The 22,857-nt window shown below is 41.3% G+C and overlaps 1 protein-coding gene and 1 long non-coding RNA gene across 7 annotated transcripts in view; one reads left to right on the top strand and one right to left on the bottom strand.

Moving 5' to 3' along the window:
• LOC131101388 (exostosin-1c) overlaps positions 1–22,857 on the top strand; it is a 71,268-nt gene that overhangs the window by 8,055 nt on the left and 40,356 nt on the right. For all 6 annotated transcript variants that reach the window (XM_058046465.1, XM_058046466.1, XM_058046464.1 and 3 more), the window contains one exon: positions 1,204–2,609. In XM_058046465.1, coding sequence (XP_057902448.1) covers positions 1,657–2,609 — 953 coding nt within the window. In that variant the 5' untranslated portion in view covers positions 1,204–1,656. The remainder of the gene's footprint in view (positions 1–1,203; positions 2,610–22,857) is intronic.
• Positions 7,952–22,857, bottom strand: part of LOC131101392 (uncharacterized) — a 37,615-nt gene continuing 22,709 nt past the window's right edge. The window contains exon 4 of the long non-coding RNA XR_009119192.1: positions 7,952–8,494. This is a non-coding gene — a long non-coding RNA (uncharacterized LOC131101392). The remainder of the gene's footprint in view (positions 8,495–22,857) is intronic.

The following is a 22,857-nucleotide window of genomic DNA, read 5'->3' as shown; positions in this document are numbered from 1 at the left end:
CTTAATTGTCTGAAGGTCAAGCCTCTGAAGGTTTGCCGCACCAAATTGAGACACACTCACACGGCAACAGAAACCGTTGACACTAAAGAAGAATAGAATTGTCCATCCAAATTGTATCTGGTCTTAGGAAGACTTAACTTCGTTGTCCAGGCAAACCACTGATCACAAATTTCACGTTTTCTGGTGGAGAATGTCTGGAAAATCTGGCATAGGCAATGTTTTGAAATGCACAGGAAGCTAGATATTTGGGTTAGAACCGGTCGCAGACCATTGCTTGGATTCTGACCAAACCACTCTACCGATTTCGACCAAAGCTCCAAAACCAAAACCAAGCCACCAGTTTGATCGATCGACTTCGAATCTGGTGGAGAATGTCTGGAAAATCTAGCATAGGCAATGTTTTGAAATGCACAGGAAGCTAGCTATTTGGGTTAGAACCGGTCGCAGACCATTGCTTGGATTCTGACCAAAACCACTCTACCAATTTCGACCAAATAAGACCAAATTGAAACCATGGATACTAGACACATGGGTGATGATCATTTGCTGATTTGGGCGATCACTTTACAAGTGGGTCCGTGAGTCTAACATTGAAAATAAACAGGGAATGTTTCAAAGTTCTCAACCGATTCGAACCATACCATAGACAAAATGGTCATCATTTGGGCATGTTTGTTTTTGCGAACAGTTTTAGAATCTACTTTATGATAAAGACATAGCCTTTGATGATTCGCTCTCCGTTTATAATTGCCCGTTTGGGTAGTAAAACATGCATGGAAAAAGTCACCCAAATGTCAGGATTTTGGTGGTCCGGAACCTGGAACTTCAAACCGGGCCATCCAGTAGTACTTTTGCTATATGCCCTGTAATTTGCCACCAGTTTGACTGTCAGTTGTTGGTGTCAACAAACATTTGACAAGGATATTATGTGTGATGACGATAGCATCCTGTTATGATGAAGCACATGGTGGAAATTTCCTTCCTATGTTGAATTTAATTGAACCTGATATGAGTTTTTGATTACACGGTGTAGTTATATGTAATGAGTTGCACAATATTCCCTAGTCCTTCCCTTAATTTCCCTTCCAAGATCAACAGTATATGCTTTTCTTAAGTCGACTTAACGGCTACTGCCAGAGTAGGTTGAGGAATGGAAACTTGCTGTGTACTGATCTGTATTCTTGTTTGTTTGCTTTTCTCTAGGAGGGGCCTGCCGACAGCAGTTGCGCCAGGCACCATGAAGCAGCGAGGCTGGCCCGAGAGAGCGAAGAAATCTGCCTTCATTCCTCTGGAGCAGGCTGCGCCGCGGCAGAAATGCACAGAGCATCAGCAGAAGCAGCGCATACCGCCGCCGAGACTGGCGAATCCCGGCATCTGAGAGTGGACAGCAAATGGGGGAAGACGTCCAGAGACTGAGCGAGTGGAGTCAGTAACTCAGACTGTGTGTCGTCCTAAATGGCAAAGGGGACCGGGCCACACTCGGAGGAGGCGGTGATGTCCTTGTTAACACATTGCCCTCCATTAGAAGCTCCTTGTTAGGAGTCACTAAACCCGGGGCCGGTGCCCCTGTGAGGCATCAGCGCCGAGGGGCAAAAGGAGAGTGGGGACAAAGCGAGCGACTGAACAGAAGAAAATAAAAGATCGAGACAGGCCCCCATGCAGGCACGCAAGAAATATGTTCTGCTGGGCTTGTGTACGTTCTGCTGGCTGGTTCTCTTTTACTGCGGTAGAGGAGTCCAGCTACCTGCACGTCTGCTCCGGCTATTGACGGGCCAGCAGGGCGAGGTCGTGCGACTCTGGCCCAACTGGACCGACCGGGCCTTCCTGCCATGCTATGCCCACCTGGATGATCTCCAGACAGACCCGGGGACGTCTGAGTCGTCCCGGCAGCGTCAACAAGCATGGTCGGTTATTTATAAGGACAGTCACTGCCGTATGGAGACCTGCTTTGACTTTACTCGGTGTCGCCGTAAAGGACGGGACGGGTTCAGGGTGTACGTGTATCCATCGGAGAAAAACGACCACGTATCGGAAAGCTACAAGAAGATCTTGACTTCTATAGCCGAGTCGCGGTACTACACATCAGATCCGCGTGAAGCGTGTTTGTTTGTGCTTGGCATCGACACCCTGGACCGGGACCAGCTGTCAGGACAGTTTGTTCCCAATGTGGATGACCGAATTCGGGGTTACCCGCTGTGGAACGACGGGCGTAATCACTTGATCTTCAATCTTTACTCTGGCACATGGCCCAACTACACCGAGGACCTCGGTTTCAACATAGGCCAGGCCATCTTAGCTAAAGCTAGCCTCAATACAGAACATTTCAGGCCGGGCTTTGACATTTCCATACCGCTTTTCTCAAAGGAGCATCCGCAAAAGGGTGGCGAGCGAGGCTGGTTGGTGAGGAACTCTACCCCGCCGCGGAGGAAGTACCTGCTGATGTTCAAAGGGAAGCGTTATCTGACAGGCATTGGCTCAGATACCCGAAACGCACTCCATCACATTCACAACGGGAAGGACATTGTGTCGTTGACAACATGCCGTCACGGGAAGGACTGGGAGAAACACAAAGACGCTCGCTGTGACCATGACAACCTGGAATATGAGAGGTAAGACAAGTTTATCAAATATCAGTTACTCCAGTCTCAAAAATGTTTCAGTAGTTTGTACTACAGTTTTATTGAGTATTGTGACCAGTTTAATTTTTGCTTAGCTTAATATTCATTCATTCATTCATTTTCTACCGCTTATCCTCACGAGGGTCGCGGGGGTGCTGGAGCCTATCCCAGCTGTCTTTGGGGCGAGACGCGGGGTACACACTGGACTGGTCGCCGGCCAATCACAGGGCACATATAGACAAAAAACCATTCACACTCACATTCATACCTATGGCCAATTTGGAGACGCCAATTAACCGAACATGCATGTTTTTTACCCGGTGTAAACCCACGCACGCACAAGGAGAGGGTGTAATCGAACTTTCAAAGTTGTAATATTATCACAAACAAAAAACAAAAAATATATATTTTTATGGACAATTTGGAGTCTCATAACCTTGCATGTTTTTGGAATGTGGAAGGAAACCGGAGTACCAATTCATACCTATGGACAATTTGGAGACGGCAATTAACCGAACATGCATGTTTTTTACCCGGTGTAAACCCACCCATGCACAGAGAGAGGGTGTAATCGAACTTTCAAAGTTGTAATATTATAACAAAAAAAACAAATGTATTTTTTTATGGAGTCGCCTAACCTAGCATGTTTTTGAAAAGAGGAAGGAAACCGGAGTACCCATTCATACCTTTGGACAATTTGGAGTCATCTTGTGCTATTGTAGTAATAGTAGTAGTCTAGTAATGGTAGGAATATGTGTGTCTGACATGATTATACACACAATGCAAACAAAAAGTGAAGTCCAGAGTCTGATGTCTCCCAGCATTCCCAGCATTTTAAATTGAGATCTTGTTTTCTAACCACTGCTACAAAACCATTCACACTCACATTCATACCTATGGACAATTTGGAGTCACCAATTAACCTAGCATGTTTTTGGAATGTGGGAGGAAACCGGAGTACCCGGAGAAAACCCACGCATGCACGGGGAGAACACTCCACACAGAGATGCCCGAGGGTGGAATTGAACTTGTGTCTCCTAGCTGTGAGATCTGCGCGCTAACCACTAGTCCACCGTGCAGCCTTTAGCTTAATAATAATGATAAAATAAGCCTCTAGTAGTCTGGTACTTCATTGTACTGACTTGTGCAGCCATTATTTCCACTTATTACCTGCCTCATATTGAAGCTACTAGGAGCTTTAAAGTTGCGTTCAAGTGCCGTCTTCAATAAACACCCACAGTAGGCAAGTTGAAAGTGTACAATATGACTTACTGTACAAATACAATTTACACTGGAACGGGCAGTTAGTCACTGTCTCCGATCCAAGTACACTCCTCCTTTGGGCTTGTTTACATTGGGGGGCCCGGGCACCAAACTGATGGAACCGCTCATACATTTTATGAATGAGCTCATTTATTCCACTTTGCCCGTTATTGAGACACTGCAGCGGTGTTGGGGCGGTTTCATACGTATGGTGTGGGGTGTGAATATGGGAGGCAATGTGAGAGACAGCCATCAGTTTTTAGGGGACTACAGAGAAATGTGGATGATTTATTTCCGTCGGTTGTGTGTGTGACTTCATCTTTTGAAGCAGAAAGGACGGGTGGTAAAAGCGGGACGTGTGAAAAGCATGTTGAGAGTGTGAAGATGTCAATCATCCATTTTAGTCTTTGTGCACGGACAAGTAGGGGATATTTGATTGACAATACATTTGTACCGGGCTGCACGGTGGGCGAGTGGTTAGCACGCTGGCCTCACAGCTAGGAGACCAGAGTTCAATTCCACCCTCGGCATGTTCTTCCCATGTATGCGTGGGTTTTCTCTCGGGTACTCCGGTTTCCTCCCACATTCCAAAAACTAAAGTGTGGTACCTGGGTCTTCAGTGGGGACTTAAGCAACCCAAACACCTCTTAATACCGCTACTATCATGTCACAATCATACAAACCATCAACAATGTACCAAAAATGCAATATAACAATTTGTGATTGTACTCAATTAAGGAAAAAAAAATCCCCCAAAATTCAGCACTGTGCTGTTCATGTGATGAGGTGTTCAAGTCCACTGATAACCTACTGTAAATATCAAAAAAATTATGTAGAAATATATGAATGTGTAATGTATTTACGATATTTAGAAGACACAGCAGAAAAAAAATGTTTCTCCTCTCATTCAGTGTGGAAGTGGTAAGTTTTTTTGGCTTCTTTGTCCTTCTCCCTCCACTCCGTTTGAAACACATTTTAAAGTTTAGAATAAGTAAATTGGAACCCGGGGCGGCATGGCCGGTCATGTGGTTAGCGTGCAGACCTCACAGCTACCAGACCAGGGTTCAATTCCACCCTCTGCCATCTCTGTGTGGATGTTTGCATGTTCTCCCCGTACATGCGTGGGTTTTCTCCCGGGTACTCCGGTTTCCTCCCACATTCCAAAAACATGCTAGGTTAATTAGCGACTCCAAATTGTCCATAGGTATGAATGTGAGTGTGAATGGTTGTTTGTCTATATGTGCCCTGTGATTGGCTGGCCACCAGTCCAGGGTGTACCCCGCCTCATTCATTCATTTTCTACCGCTTTTTCCTCATGAGGTTCGCGGGGGTGCTGGAGCCTATCCCAGCTGTCTTCGGGCGAGAGGCGGGGTACACCCTGGACTGGTGGCCAGCCAATCACAGGGCACATATAGACAAACAACCATTCACACTCACATTCATACCTATGGACAATTTGGAGTCGTCAATTAATCTAGCATGTTTTTGGAATGTGGGAGGAAACCGGAATACCCGGAGAAAACCCACGCATGCACGGGGAGAACATGCAAACTCCACACAGAGATGGCCGAGGGTGGAATCGAACCCTGGTCCTCCTAGCTGTGAGGTCTGCGTGCTAACCACTCGACCGTCGTGCCCCCTTGGTTCGACTATATATCGTAAATAGTACAAAGTCAGACTTACAGACCCAAGCTATTGTACTCCTACTACAAAGAAAACAAAGTTTTCCTTTTTAATACACAAATCCAGATCATGCCACCTATCCGTTCTACCCTCCATTATTTGTGAATGTTCTTTTGAAAAAACACTTGCATTTTTCACGTGCGCGTCTGTCATCTGTATCCTTGCCATGATGAGCTCTTGTCCAAGTGGTTCTAATGAGGCTCTTAGAAGGTGGCACCAGGTTAATGAGCACATGCATCTGCTACACCGGCAGATTAGCCTGGAGGGACCGGACAAGAACATTGGAGGGGAGGGGAGAGGGGTGGGGGGGTGTGAAGGGACACATAATGACAGGGAGGAGGAGTAGCACTCATGGAATAATCAATGGACATCCAGTTTCTGTGCTGGTAAGAAAGCTATAAAAACGGACTGTACAGTAATCCCTCGTTTATCGGTTGCAAACATGACTGTGATGAGTAGGATTCTTTATTTGAACCTGTTTACAACCTTTTTAAATGAGTTTTTTTATATTATTAGAGACCTCTAGATGTGATTTAACAACCCTATAGTCACCTTTATTTTTATATTACCCAGTATAGTAGACATAAGAAGAGTAATTTAAGACATAAATAAGACTTGTGTGTTGCTGTAGGTGTGTTTTGGTGACATCAACAGGAAGTGATGGGATTATTTGAGTTTAAAATTTTGTGGATTTGGATTGGGAATAATATTTTTAAAACAACTTTGTTGCCTTTTGCTATGCAAAATAAATAGAATAGAAATGCCACCCTTTTAGCCAAAGGCTACACGAAATCTGAGGAGGGGGGACGACAGCTTGGAATGTGAGTGTGTATCTGTATATTTATGTGTGTGTGTGTGTATAGATTATGGATGAGAGGAGAGGTAACAGAGAAAAGTCGAAAGCAGACAAATTAGACAAAGTGAACCGCGGTGCCCCAGGCAACAAGAGAACAGCAAGACAGAACGGGAGCAAGTCATGCGATAAAGGCATCACCAAAAAAAAAAAAACGGGGGAATATAACCGAGGGTTACCTTGAGCAACTTTGAGAAAATGTGAAAACGCGGCAGGAAAGAGGGTGACAAAGATGGAGAACCCTGGTTTTTTTTTTTTTTAAATGGGGGGGTGGGGGGGTTATGGGAGGAAAGGGGAACTTGAAGCACAAGAGAAGCTGTGCTGCAGCCTAATGGCCTAGTTTTCTTCACTTTGGAGGATTCTCTAAGAAAGTGAAGACAAGCGGGTGTTGTACAGTGAATGCAAATCAGCAGCATTGTGTAAAAAAAAAAAAAAAAAAAAAACAGGAAGGGGGTGGGCGGGGCAGCAGGAACAACTGGCATATTTAGAAGATGCAGAAGGAAGGAGTGTGGGGTTCAATGTGGGTCAAGAAGTGTGTTGGGGGGGTAGAGTCTAGGAGGAAGATGAAAAGGAAATGGATAAGTGTGACCTCACATTTACTCTTTAGCAAGTCGGGTTGGGTTAACTTAGTTTAGCAGCGCATGCTGGTGTGGAAGTGTGTTGACACAAATGTTGTGTTTTACCACTTGCAATGCAAACGAGCGTTTTGCGATACCGGCTCAGGTCGTGCAAGTTCTGAGTGAAACAAGGACAAGAGGGATGTTTATTCTCACACCCAGCTTGTCTACCGCCATTGGAAATGCATCCAGGGCATTATAGAATTTGTAGCAATGTGTGCAGAGGACGTCCCACTCCCCTCTGTTTCTGAAATGCTGGGCAAAATTGTCCAATGCTGTATTCCCTAAATCAGGGGTCTCAAACCACTGGAGCTAGGGTCTGGCCGAGACTGGGTCGCATCAGGTTTTCCAAAAAAAACGCATTTATTAAAAACAGAAAAATTAATAAACCTTGCTTTGGTTTCGATTTTCTACAATAAAAGCTCTGATAAAACATTCCACTGTTCTCAAATATCTTACTTTTTATTTTTCTACACAAAATAAGATGAAAAATAAACAAATCAATAATAAAGAAAATCAATCAATCAGTAATAAATAAATAAATATAATAATAATTAAAAAAAACGGCAAATAATAAAAACTTAAGAAACCACATATAGTTGTTGGGTAAACAAATTATTTTTTGTCTGATTAAAATGAACAAAGCATTATTAGAGCCCTGTAGACATGACAAAACACGACTATAGTCACATTTATACTTTATTTATTTACAACATATTGCACAACTGCAGGGTCTTGAGACACATGCTAACTCGCAAACTAGAGAGCTAGCGACCTAAACGGTAGCCTTCAAGTTATTTCCTTTAAACTTAAATAGCCAAAAAATTACCACTTCCACACGGATAGGGAGGATAACTATTAACAGTTATTTAAGCTTTAACATGAACATTAATCAAACGTAATATTTTTTTCTGGGTACATGATACCATACAGCATCCATATCGAACTTACGCGGGCCGCACTAACATTAAACTTTCATATCAAGGCGGGGGCCTCAAACTAGTGTCCTGCGGGCCACATGTTTGAGACCCCTGCCCTAAACATTACATACATACACGTATCATTTAGAAGTGCATATAAAATGCAGTGTTTTTCCTGTATCCAGATATAAATGTATGTGTCATGACCTGTAAGTGGTAAATGTTGAGAGTTTTTGGCAACCCAAATGAGAAATGCGGCAGCCCACTGTAATTAGGTTGAGTGAAATTGTACCTCAGAAGACGATGCGGTTTCTTTATGTGTACACGTGTGTGTGTGTGTGTAGTACTTTTCTACAGTCCTACTTTCAAATACTTAGAAATAAGAGTCAGTCTGGTGATTGTGTGGCACTTGAACACACTGTTCTTTGTTGTAACCCAGTCTGCTCATATGTTTGGCTACCACACACCCCAGTCTTTGTCTTGTGGTGTCGTCAGATTTGTATATTGAGGCGTGCCATTCTCCCTCGGCTCTCGCTTCACCTGAAAAAAAAAAAAAAATTGAAAATAATTATTCATGCAGGACACTTCAACTGGGTATTCATTAATTGCACTCTTCTCGAAGTCGACTTAGTTCAGTGTATTTTCCATCAAATCGACATCATACCAAAATGTTGTGTTGCTGCTGGATGTTCATATTGATACTGTAACAAACTGTAAATGTCTGTTTAACCTGTTGTAGCAGCCCAATATTTTTTTTTTCTGTGAACGCACCACAAACACACTGCAAAACAATGCGGGTGTTGTGCGTAAAAAAAAGAATAATGAATAATGCTTCATGAATGTCGGATGTGGTGGTGGGGCCGCAGGGGTATGCTGGAGCCTATCCCAGCTGTCTTCAGGCGAGAGGCGGGGTACACCCTGGACTGGTGGCCAGCCAATCACAGGGCACATATAGACAAACAGCCATTCACACTCACATTCATACCTATGGACAATTTGGAGACACCAATTAACCGAACATGCATGTTTTTTACCCGGTGTAAACCCACGCACGCACAGGGAGAGGGTGTAATCAAATTCTCAAAGTGGTAAAATTATCACAAAAAAAACATTTTTTTTTATGGACAATTTGGAGTCGCATAACCTAGCATGTTTTTGGAATGTGGAAGGAAACCGGAGTACCCGGAGTACCAATTCATACCTATGGACAATTTGGAGACGCCAGTTAACAGAACATGCATGTTTTTTACCCGGTGTAAACCCACGCACGCACAGGGAGAGGGTGTAATCGAACTTTCAAAGTTGTAATATTATCACAAACAAAAAAAAAACAACAAATGGGCAATTTGGAGTCGCCTAACCTAGCATGTTTTTATAATGTGGGAGGAAACCAGAGTACCCATTCATACCTATGGACACTTTGGAGTCGCCGATTAACTGAACATGCATGTTTTTTACCCGGTGTAAACCCACGCACGCACAGGGAGAGGGTATAATCGAACTTTCAAAGTTGTAATATTATCACAAAAAAAACAAAACAACAAATTTAGGTTTTTTATGGGCAATTTGGAGTCGCCTAACCTAGCATGTTTTTGGAAAGTGGAAGGAAACCGGAGTACCAATTCATACCTTTGGACAATTTTGAGTCATCTTGTGCTATTGTAGTAATAGTAGCAGTCTAGTAATGGTAAAAATATGTGTGTCTGACATGATTTATACACACAATGCAAACAAAAAGATCCAAAATGTGAAGTCCAGAGTCTGATGTCTCCCAGTATTCCCCGCTTTTAAATTGAGATCTTGTTTTCTAACCGCTGCTACAAAGCAAACAGCGAGAGATGTTTAATCTGACATCCAGAAGACATGTTTCTGCGGTAAGGAAAACAGAAAATTCACTGAGGAAAAAATAGTAAATCAACGTGCAAAAGGGGTTCAGTGTTGACTGAGGTTTTGTACTCCCTTTGCCCGACTGCGGCTTATCCGAACTGCAAAAATAACATCTTGGAATAACAAGAAATGTTGCAGTCTCCTTTTTGTTTGAATATGACTTCTCTGTTGTTATTTTATTCTTTCTTTTTATTCTTCCACTTATTTAAATATAAGATTTTGACATTGTGTGCAGTTTGAATGTTTTAATGTGATATTTTGAAAAAAAAAAAAAGACATGAACAATAGGGAAATATTTGCTCGACAAAGTAGAACGTGGGAGTGCATGACTTCCAACCCTTGTCACTTTGTAACTTCCCTCCCCGACATCCCATGCGGCTTGCTGGCTTGTAGCACTTGACTGCAAGTCTCCTATCATCTCTCTGAGTTCCACCATGAATAATGGAACAGCGGATCCCGCGCCCCCCACCCCCCACGCCCCATGAAGACAGACTTGTGGTCTGAAAGACTTCACACACGGTTGTCTCGCACGCAAATGCGTTAGTGAGTTGCCCCTAAAAACTGACACTCAGCCCTGTCATGTCTTATCGATGCATTCCTGCTAAGGCACCGTGCCTTCATGAGAAGGGATTCAAACTATGTATCGCTAGTGTCTTTATGTTAATAACACATTAAGCCCCAGCTTTAGTTTCCTGCTGCTCATTTTCCTCACCTTTCCAGAGTGTAGTCTCTCTATTTTTGTAACCGTGTTCTTTCACCCTCTCTCGTCTCCCCACGGCTGTGACATATGTGTAACCCCTCCCATCTGCCCAGTGTTGAAATTTTGCCCAATCGTTCAATTGAAGAGCTGCCTCTTGTCGCAACTTCAAAATATTCAGTATACTATTTTAAATAATATTTAAGTAAGGACCTCAAACAATGCACAACGATGAGCCAATTCAAGAAACAATACAAGCAGTTGATGTTTGCTAAATACAAGGAAATTAATCCTTAAAATTAAAATTAAAATTAAAATTAAAATTAAAATTAAAATTAAAATTAAAATTAAAATTAAAATTAAAATTAAAATTAAAATTAAAATTAAAATTAAAATTAAAATTAAAATTAAAATTAAAATTAAAATTAAAATTAAAATTAAATTGGGATTAAAATTAACAAAAAACCTAAATTATATTGGGATTAAAATTAACAAAAAACCTAAATTATATTGGGATTAAAATAAACAAAAAACTTAAATTATATTGGGATTAAAATTAACAAAAAACTTAAATTATATTGGGATTAAAATTAACAAAAAACTTGAATTATATTGGGATTAAAATTAAGAAAAAACTTGAATTATATTGGGATTAAAATTAAGAAAAAACTTAAACCATATTGGGAAAGCAGGAAGTGAACAAATGTAACAGTTACTGATTGTAAAAGTACCAGATGGAGGGGTAGGATTTAATAAGCTTTGCTTCTTCCTACTCCTTTTGGACATGTGGAACTGTGAACTGATTATGCGATGCATTCAATTGTAATCTCATGCATGTTCAAATGAAAGTAAACCAATACCATTACCATTTATTTGTGGAAAAAAATGTATTTGATCAGGAAAAACAGTCATCCTTCGTTTATCACATTAATTGGTTCCAATCACAACCACCATAAGTGAATTCAATATTAAAAAATATATTTTTGTAGTTATGGAACAGAAAACCTGTTTATCATCTTCTAATTTTGTTTTTTAACACTTTTTAGAGCTCTTAAGGCCTGAAATACAGTAAAACCCACCTTTACATTTGTATTACCCAATACAGGAGGTATATTAGACATGAATAAGATAACAGACTTTTTCTGGACGGTGTACTTCCTGAGGTAGCTATTGTCTCATCAATGGCTTGACACTCGTATTACCCAATATAATAGACATAAAGAGGGTAAATAAGCCATTTAAAATGTAAATGTGTATTCCCTAGCCGATCTTAGCAGCATGCTATCATTTAGTAATTAATTACTTAAAAAACATGATAAATGAGGTAGTGATGTAGCGAACGGTGACTGTTTATCCTCTGACACAGGTTGGCCAAAGTAACAAAGTACACACAGTACTGTACTGTCCCAATTGTAAACTGAGAAAACAAGCCCAGAAGACTTTTGTGGACACAAACACAATTGAGTACTTGATGGAACGGGATCTAATGCGTGTTTGAGTTTCACAGACCGCATAACATCATCATAGCCTCAGGATAGCAAATAGATTTTCAGGTCCCTTGCTAGCTCCTGTGTAATGTTTTTTTTTTCTTCCTCGTTGCATGTAAGTTATTGGACTTTAGACGCATTTTATTACATATTTGTTTTGATGTGTGATGATATATGATGTATTTGGTTGCTTGTCATTTATTCGAATGTATTTTACAATACCTTTTTGTAATCTGACCCAACGGGTTGGCTTTAATGCATTTAGGTTGGATGTGTGCACAGGCTCAGATGGATAGTAGTGTTGTTTTCATGAAGAGCTTAAAGCAATAGGTAACTGAATACAAGAGGGATTTTATTATCAGGGAGGGCGTAGTTTCGAGAATATTTTTAATCTATAGTTGGAGAACATGTGGTGTTACTGTTGTTGTGTCATCGCATTTGATATGTTTCAGTTTGCAGGCTGTTCTATTCATATTCTTTCCATGCTGCTTGAATTCTGGAGTAGTATCAGCAAGTGCTTTTGTGGTTTATAGAGCCACATTGAATAATATTCCAGTCTTTAATGTTAAGAATATCCACGTATACACATATAAGAGTAGCCACGTATACATGGACCCAAATATTCCAATTCCATTCGGGTTATTTGCTCAAACAGAAAGAATGTAACCTTTGTATACACCTCATTCGAAAGAAAAGTGCCAATCCGAATGAATATATAATGGGATTCCGAGGGGTGGAATATTCCTTTCCCCAATCCGATTGAGGTATCTTGTACCCGCTCAATCGGAAAGTTGTCAGACTGCGTTCTTTTTCTTCTTCTGTTGTTTATTGGCGGTTGGCAAGCAGCTTTTTTGTGTGCATTAGCGCCATCTGTGGAACAGAATCTAAACCCTTCTATACGCCATTCACAAGTCCAGTTTTATTAAAAAAAGAAAATACATATCTATATAAAACATGTGACGAGCTTAATTATAAAATATTAGCAAAATTGAACTTTATCTTTTCCTGTTCCCGGGTGCGTTCTTTCAGCGAATGCTGAGATATGACGTAACACGCAGTTCCAGACGTTCTTCGATTTAAAAAAAAAAAATGGAGGCGAGCAATCTGCACTGGACTGCTGTGGAAAGTTTGTTTTTGATTCAAAGTAAATTTCAAGACTGAACAAAGGAAAAACTGGGAATACGGAGTTATTCCAACAAGTGAAAGAAAAACTGGAGGAAGTCGGTATCACGTGATGTTGGTGTTTACGCTTTACTGGGCATGCCCCATTGACTATTCTGGTTGATTATAGCGGCGCATGTAGACACGCCATTGGAATATTCCTTTCCATGTATACCATTGCTTTCGGAAAGGTCATTCGGAAAGAGAAAAACTCCTCATGTAAACGTAGTAGCTATAGTCTATCCAACATGTCCTGGGTCTTTCCCTACTGGTCGGATGTAGCCTGAACACCTCCCAAGGGAGTCGTCCAGGAGGCATCCTGAGTATTTGGCTCCTCTCAGTGCATCGGAGCAGGAGTTCTACCCAACGAAGAATTGCCAGAATCTGCAGATCCCTTACCAGAACAGTACAGTCGCTAACCCTAGTATATTTTCTTTTGACCAATCTTGACATGGAAAGCTAACAGTCCGATTTAACCTTGTTTTTTTAGCAGTGGTCAGCTCCAGTTTGTCAGGTGTTAACACGTTTCAAAGGAAAAAAAAAAAAACAGTCTTTGCCTCAGGACTCTCACACCAGTGTGAATAACCACTTAATGGGTGTCCATTCAGTCTTAATCGGGCTCTCGATCAACCTCGTTCTACCGCTAGCAGGATCATAGCATGAAAGGCCGCTGGCAAACTGGCTTGCTTTTGTCCGGGCCAACTGGAGCGGAAAGGCTTTGACAATGACAATATGTGTGGGGGGGTAGGGGGGAGCTGATGGAGGAAGGAAGAGATCGAGCGAGACATGTTTAATTCCTTAAGTAACAGGAACTCGTTGTCCTGCTTTTCGCTTTTGTTTACATAATCTGATAACATCTACTTGACCTCTCAAGCTTGACAAATAGATTAATAATGTCTGTCTTACTGTAAACATATGAAGACAGTCAGTGCCACATTTATGATCTTTTAGGCTTAGAATTGTTATTGTTATTTAATTTCAATGTATATATGACTGGAAGAATAAACATGGTCCCTCTATGTACATCTCTGTTCGGTCTATTGACACATTCAATGACTACATATGGTCATTTTTTACTATTAGACTGTTCTGGTTAAACTGGTTTTCGATGCGTAGATTCTTTTTCTAGCGACTTACCACGATTACTACTATAAATTTAAGTGAATGTATGTGATCTTTTAGCCTACGTACATTCAGCAAGTAAAATCAGTGCTGCCTACTAATATTTGGCGTCCCCACATAGGGACCTTTTGTGACTTTTTTCCCCCACCTATTGATCTTGATGTGCTTTTCTTTGGATCGTAGTGTACTTTTTCAGGTTTGTGACTTGTCGCTCAATAACACGTTGGCATCAATGGAGTATCGTGGGGACTGAATTTTGCTGTGCATGAAATTATCTGAGGAGTTCACTGTGTGTGGTACAGTTTGGTTAGGTAGGTAATTATACATTTGGTAATGGTTTTATTTCATTTGAACATGCATCCGATTACAATTGAATGCATCACATAATCAGTTCACAGTTCCACATGTCCAAAAGGAGTAGGAAGAAGCAAAGCTTATTAAATCCTACCCCTCCATCTGGTACTTTTACAATCAGTAACTGTTATATTTGTTCACTTCCTGCTTTCCTAATATAGTTTAGGTTTTTTTTCATTTTAATTTTTATCCTAATATAATTTAAGTTTTTTTTACAATTTTAATTTTAATCCCTCCATCTGGTAATTTTACAATCAGTAACTGTTACCTTTGTTCACTTCCTGCTTTCCTAATATAGTTTGATTTTTTTTTTATTCTAATATAATGCAAGTTTTTTTTTACAATTTTATTTTTTAATTTTAATCCCTCCATCTGGTACTTTTACAATCAGTAACTGTTACATTTGTTCACTTCCTGCTTTCATAATATAGTTGAAGTTTTTTTTATTTTAAATTTTTTTTTTCTTTTTTGTCACGTACCAAAGTACGAGGTGATATATACATACATATTAGTCCATTTAGGGGAAGTAAATTAATGCATTATTTGTGATTTAATTAATTAAATAATTTTTAAAAAATCATGGTGACAACATTTTTAATCTCTAACTAATTTCTGTCTACAAATTAAAAATGTGTCCTTATTAAGGTGAGATCAATCCGGTCGATTTTAATCACAAATCCTAATGAAATTAATTGTTCCGGTGTTTTGAATGAGGCTGAACGCAAACACAAAGATTGTCATTGACATCCACGCTGTGTTATTGAGAGGATCTTTGTTGTGCCGAGCAGCCCAACAAGCAGCCAACGCAGTCGCCAATCCCTGCCGCAGATAGGAGCTTTTATTCTGCTCGCAGCTGAAGAATGCACGGAACATCATGAATTACTCATGAGGTCTGCTGTTGAACTTTCATTTAATGATAGCTGCAGCCGGGGACCGCTCGCTACTTCTTCAACTGTCTCCTTCTTCATCACATTTGATGAATGAGGAACAAGTTGTGAACGTAGCAAAAACTTCACCGTAGTTGCTCTCCAGACGTTTTTTTTTGGCTTAGACACAAAAAAAACACAAACTACTGTTTCTTTTTTTTACCGTGAATGGTGCATTCAGGTGGCCTGCTACACTGAACACTGAAAACTGCAAAGCCATCTTTTTTTGTTGTTTTTTGGATGGTGCTCACGTGTGGCAGTCAAGTACTTCTTATTGCTCAACCTCGGCACAGACGTCAAGACTGAGAAACCGGGATTACCATTCCGTTATGATGGCCGCGTGCCACACACCATTTCTGGGCAGCAATGCTGCATGGACCCGCTCCAGGCGGAACACCTCGCCTCTCTGGCCGGCCTCCAGGCACCATTTTTGGGCTGCTTGAGGTTCCTCACCCCCTCCCCACCACCTTCCATGGAGCGTCTCTGGGTGTGCATAACAGCCTACACCTTGCTTCCCAATTCCCAAGCAGCACTTGTCAACGCATAAGCAAGGCATTAAATCATTTGAGATGTAATATGTAACCTTGACTTCTGACAAAAAAAAAGACTTTTCTTCATATCCTTCATGCTAAGCTACTATGTGTCCGGTATTTTTAACCACTGCTACTATTAGCCCATGTGTTGACATCTGGCCTACTACAACGACCTCTAACTGTCTGCTTGTGGCATTCCGCGTGTCCGTCCCGACCTTTCACCCAATACCGTATACCGCATTACACGCTCACGCCCTTACACTTTATATCACTGTCTTTGCCGCTGACATGCTTGGTGTCTTTAACATGTGTGGACACGTGCACACATGACCTAAATATCATGTTTCATGAGTGCCAACTGTCTCCTTGTTAGCAAAGGCTTTGGTCTTTGTTCTTGACTAACCGGATATTATATGTTTTGTTTGGTATTGACTTAACTTAATGATCAATAATTGATATAGTTTCAATATAATTTTAATGGTAAAGGAAATCCTTCCCCTGCATGTTACGAACTCCTGTTTCAATTCCAGTGATTGCATGGAGTTATGCCATAGGAGGTCGGTGCTGATGAAGCTCCAGGTCCCACAGTTATTTCCACAGAAATAGAATTCATTCATTCATTTTCTACCGCTTATCCTCACGAGGGTCGCGGGGTGTGTGCTGGAGCCTATCCCACTTGTCTTCCGGTAAGAGGCGGGGTACACCCTGGACTGGTGGCCAGCCAATCACAGGGCCCATATAGACAAACAACCATTCACACTCACATTCATACCTATGGACAATTTGGAGTCGCTAATTAACCTAGCATGTTTTTGGAATGTGGGAAAAAAACGGAGTAGCCAGAGAAAACCCACGCATGCACGGGGAGAACATGCACACAGAGATGGCCGAGGGTGGAATTGAACCATGGTGTCTGAGCTGTGAGGTCTGCGCGCTAACCACTCGACCACCCTTGCAGCCCATAAATATAATGTTGTGTAAAAAAAAATACAAAAAAATAAATGAATAAAATAAAATTAAAAATAAAATAATCAAAATTTTTAAAAAATAATTTGAAATTGATATTTCTAATTTAAATATTTAAATATAAATGGAAAATATACAAAATGTAAATATATACAATTTAAAGCCCTCAAATTTTAATAATGGGGAAAAAATTCCAGTTTAATATGAGGCTGCGATTATAAGACCCTGTAGTTTGAAGCTCCAGGTCCCACAGTTATTCCCACATATAATGTTGTGTAAAAAACATAAAATAAAATAAAATAAAATAAATGAATTAAAATAAAATAACAAATTTAAAAAAATAATAATTTGAAATTGATATTTCCCATTTAAATATTTAAATATAAAATGGAAAATATACAAAATTAAAATATATACAATTTAAAGCCCTCAAATTTTAATAATTGAAAAAAAAATCCAAACCTTGCAAAATTGGCTCCTGTTGGTTTCTGTGTCCGAAAACCAGTTGTCATCAGTTCAATATGAGGCTGCAATGATAAAACCCTGCAGTTGTAATGCTTTACACTCTGCAGTGTGACACATTGTGGTTGGAAAAAAAGGCTAAAAATGAGAAATTGTGAATTATTTTTCCTGCGTCTAACGACATATCGTTTACAAACCAATGTACTCCAAAAGACAATTTAAATCCATAACAGCTGCAGTAACAATGACTTGTCTATATTGTATATTCAAGGCATTAGGCCGCACCCGTTTAGCATACCGGCCTTTACTTTGTGCATGCAAGCACTTACACACACACACTGTCACACTCCATCATGGCTCTCTAATAGGGTTGAGGCTAATAGGAGGCACTCCGTAGACAGCGGCGGGGTCAATCTATATTCTGTCTTTGCAATTCGACCCCCCCTCCTTCCTTCCCCCTTGTGGAGACTGATCAACTCTAGGGAATTGGTGGAACCAATAAATGTCTTGTGATGTATTGAGAAAGCCTCCCCAGAATGCAATCCATACACCGAGGGGCTTGGGATGCACTAGCTGAGTGTCTCTGTGGTCTTTTTTTTTTTTTTTGATTCTGGAAGATGGTTTATTGAACTCATGCATCCATTAGATAGCAGGAACCTTAAAGTGAAAGATATTTGAAAGGACAGCTGAGTGAATTCACTAATGAGTCTGTATTTTTCCAACATCTTTTTACTCCATAACTGCAGCAGATGGGCCAAGGAGGGGGGAATAACAATCGGATTGTCTCATAAAACCTTACTGTATCTTCTGTAAGCGTTCTTCAGTGCTGCATTACTTCCAAGGTTAATGTAATGATGATTAAACTTGGCGGTGCTTTATTGATCCCGGTAGAAAAATTCTGGTAACTAAGAAGTCCACCGCAGCGCAAGTGGAATAAGTTGTGGGATCTAATATCTCCGTGGTAACAATGATCAGTACATCGCTCTTGAATAATTCCCACTTCATGCATAAATTAACAGAAGCACTTAGGAAGACGTGTAGCTTCAAGTGTGGAATCTGGTTGGCTTGTTATTGTCGCTCCTTTCGAAATCAGACTTGCAGGCTATTTGGGTGAAGTATAACAGGACCCCCCCCCCACCTCACACACTTTGGAAACTGATGTTTACAATGTGAAAGCCAAGTTTTATTTACATCCTAATTTTGTCTAGGGCTGCAATTAATGATTATTTTTCATAACTGATTAATCTGAAGCTTGCAGGCTATTTGGGTGAAGCATAACAGGACCCCCCGCCCCCACACACTTTGGAAACTGATGTTTACAATGTGAAAGCCAAGTTTTATTTACATCCTAATTTTGTCTAGAGCTGCAATTAATGATTATTTTTCATAACTGATTAATCTGAAGCTTGCAGGCTATTTGGGTGAAGCATAACAGGACCCCCCACCCCACACACACACACACTTTGGAAACTGATGTTTACAATGTGAAAGCCAAGTTTTATTTACATCCTAATTTTGTCGAGGGCTGCAATTAATGATTATTTTTCATAACTGATTAATCTGAAGCTTGCAGGCTATTTGGGTGAAGCATAACAGGACCCCCCCCCACCCCAAACACACACTTTGGAAACGGATGTTTACAATGTGAAAGCCAAGTTTTATTTACATCCTAATTTTGTTGAGAGCTGCAATTAATGATTATTTTTCATAACTGATTAATCTGGAAATTGTTTTGATTAATCGAAGAATCGGTAACCCCTAGGCTATGCAACAAGTCCAGGGTGTACCCCGCCTCTCGCCCAAAGACAGCTGGGATAGGCTCCAGCACCCCCGCGACCCTCGTGAGGAAAAAGCGGTAGAAAATGAATGAATGAATGATTAATCTGAAGCTTGTTTTGATTAATCGAAGAATCGGTAACCCCTAGGCTATGCAACCAGTCCAGGGTTAGCAAAAGTCAACTGGGATCGGCTCCAGCATACCCCTTGCGACCCGATCTACAACAACCCAGAATGCAAAATGTAGACTGGTGGGGACAAGAGCCTGTTTGGCACTAAAATCAAACTGAACCCTTGTGGCCATTTTATCTCAAACAACTTTTTTTTTAATCATCCTATGAGGCTGCTTCTGAGTCTATATTGGAATTCTGATATGTTTTTTATTTGCCGGAATCCTGCCTTCCTTGTGCTGCGATCATGTTTGATTAGCGATCTCTGTGGTGCCAATTGGGAGGGGAACAAAAAGAGGAAGCATGCGTCAGGCAGACACAAATTATTAGCTAGCCCTTCCACCCCCTCCCACCACCCCCCCCCACCCCTCTTGCTTGCGGTAATGCACCATTGATCTATGCTGGGAAAAGATATTGCTAATTCACTAAAGCCTTCTCTGCCTTGTCCCCCGCCCTGAGCTGATGGCTTTATTCATCTCATCGCTACTTTAACCGCCATTCCTACTGGACCTTTCTTCTTGTCAAGTATTGCTAATGACTGTGCTGCCAACAGCATAATCACCAAGAGAAATGGTTTATTATAAACGATGATTGGTTGAGCTTCCCGCTGTGTGTGTGTGTGTTCCTTTCGATAGAGGAATGACAAAAAAAAAGGCAAAACTTTCATCCATGGAATGATGCAAGTGTGTGAGGTCTCAGTTCAACCTTAACGTCGCTCATTAAATTCCATATAGCTCCTCAATTACATATTTTATCTGCAACCATTGTTGGGATTAATACAGAAATTAATGAAGTTACAATGTAGGAATACAACAGCAATATAGAACAAAACTATATAGTACACCGACAAAAACTAGAGGAGAAAAGGCATTTCAAATGTGAGTCCAGGACAAATAAGTCTGGTCAATAGACCACAGAGTATTTTCACAAAGATCATGAGTTATTTGGATGTTGTTGTGGGGTCTTTTGTGACCTCTTCAATAGCCACGTTTAAATGGACCCAAATATTCCAATTCCATTCGGGTTATTTGCTCAATCAGAAAGAATGTAACCTTTGTATACACCTCATTCCGAAAGAAAAGTGCCAATTCGAATGAATATATCATCGGATTCACAGGGATGGAATATTCCTTTCCCCAATCCGATTGAGGTATCTTGTACCCGCTCAATCGGAAAGTTGTCAGACTGCATTCTTCTTCGTGGTGTTTTTTCTTCTTCTGTTGTTTATTGGCGGTTGGCAAGCGTCTTTCGTTTGCATTAGCGCCATCTGTGGAACAGAATCTAAACCCTTCTATACGCCATTCACAAGTCAGGTTATTTGAATGTTGTTGCGGGGTCTTTTGTGACCTCTTCAATGAGTCGTTGCTGCTCTCTTGGGGTCATTTTGGTTGACCGGCCACTCCTGGGAAGGGTCTGGGGACTAGTGGTATATCGGTCATAAACAAACGGGTCAAAAGAACGAGTTCAATTGCCGGACCCGGGAGCTCAGACGCTCGGATGCGGAGGGCTGTCTTAATACTTCAGATTTCAACGTACGTCATAGTGTGTTGTTGCCGCTGTTGAGTCGGAACAAACGTGAACATGAGTGGACGGACTGACTGGTCTATGCACAGGGGAGATTACAGGCTAACGACTGAAATGAACAGATCTTTTTACTGAATGAACCGGAATCATCCGGTTCACTAAAATTAACAGTAGTTGGTAGTGGGTCACATTCCATCTATTTCCATGTCGGGGGCACCACAGCAAATCAATGACATGATTGTCTTGAGGATAAAATTGAGACTAGCCTTGATGTTTTCTTTTCATCCTGGGCTGTTTTTGTGAGGCCTGCAGTTATTTGGGTGTTGTTGTGGGGTCTTTTGTGACCTCTTCAATGAGTCGTTGCTGCTCTCTTGGGGTCATTTTGGTTGGCCGGACACTCCTGGGAAGGTTCTTGGGACTAGTAGTATATCGGTCATAAACAAACGGGTCAAAAGAACGAGTTCTTTTTTTGTGAACGGAATGAACGAAGTCACCGCCCCTTAAATGCTTGTTCAATTGCCGGACCCGGGGAGCTGAGACGCTGGGATCCGGAGGGCTGTCTTAATACTTCAGATTTCAACGTACGTCATAGTGTGTTGTTGAGTCGGAACGAACGTGAACATGAGTGGACGGACTGACGGATCTATGCACAGGCTAACAACCGAAAAGACCGAAATGAACAGATCTTTTTACTGAATGAACCGGAATGATCCGGTTCACTAAAATGAACGGTAGTTGGTAGTGGGTCACATTCCATCTAAGACTTTTTCCATGTCCGGGGTCACCACAGCAAATCAATGAGTTTTTTGCTTAATTTTGACACCGAATTGCCCTTTCCAGATGTAAGCCGGCAAGTGAACCCATGCCATCTGCCACAAAAGGCAAAAGCGCTACCATGACACCAGCAAGGATATGCCGTTTAAGTACTGCTCATTGCAAATTTTCACCCCCCCCCCCCAACCCCTACAGTCCTGCAAGTGTTGCCTGGCTCATCCTCCTTTTATTCCCATCCCGCTGTACATAAAAATAACAATGTACATGACGTTTGACACGCGCATAATGAGCAAGGTGTCAATCACCGTTTTGTTGTCATTCCACGTTCCTTATCTCGCCTCCCCAGATGTGCATTCGTGGACGAGAAACTTGAGTCTGGCAGTATTTTCCCTCTACTTTCTTTTTCAATGGACTCTCTCCCCAAGAAGCGGCACCGATTCTCTTCGCCTTTTCCCTCCAAAGCAAAGTGATCGGGCAGTTCCCCCCCACATGCCAGTCAACTGGTCAGAGCTAATTAACCACTAATCTTTCAGCTGTCACTTTGTGAGGCGGGAGTTGGACTGACTTCAATCTCTCGCTCTTGTCATCGCTTTTTTTTTTCCTTTCCCAAAGAGCTTTAGGGTCTCTTTTTAGACAAGCACTGAGCCAACCGGCACGACTCAAACTCAGACCCCCCTGCGCACAGTTCTGACATCAAATACCTGGTCTTATCCGGTCTTGACAGCCAGCAGACGTCAGCCACCCACAGGAAATTGAAAGGCTGACTTGATGGAATGACAAAGCACTGTAATTCCACTGCGAACACTTGAGAAAGCTATGTCAGCCCTAGAAAGTGGGGAGTGGTTTGAGGACAGGCTGGGAAGGAATGTAATGGATTCCCTGAAATGAAACGTGGAAGGAAGAATATTGATGGGTGTGATTGAGCCTTTTTAGTTTTGACTCGAGTCATCCTCTTTAGACTTGGACGGACTTTATTGATCCATAAATGGAATGAACAGAACTGGGGGGAGTCTTGTCTGAGTGGGTGGGTGGGTCGGTCATGTTGAGTTGAAGACCCTTTAGTT

Source organism: Doryrhamphus excisus, chromosome 14, assembly GCF_030265055.1.
Source record: "Doryrhamphus excisus isolate RoL2022-K1 chromosome 14, RoL_Dexc_1.0, whole genome shotgun sequence".
Taxonomy (NCBI): Eukaryota; Metazoa; Chordata; class Actinopteri; order Syngnathiformes; family Syngnathidae; genus Doryrhamphus; species Doryrhamphus excisus.
Note: the sequence above shows the minus strand (reverse complement) of the source record. Positions and strands in the feature narration are given on the sequence as shown.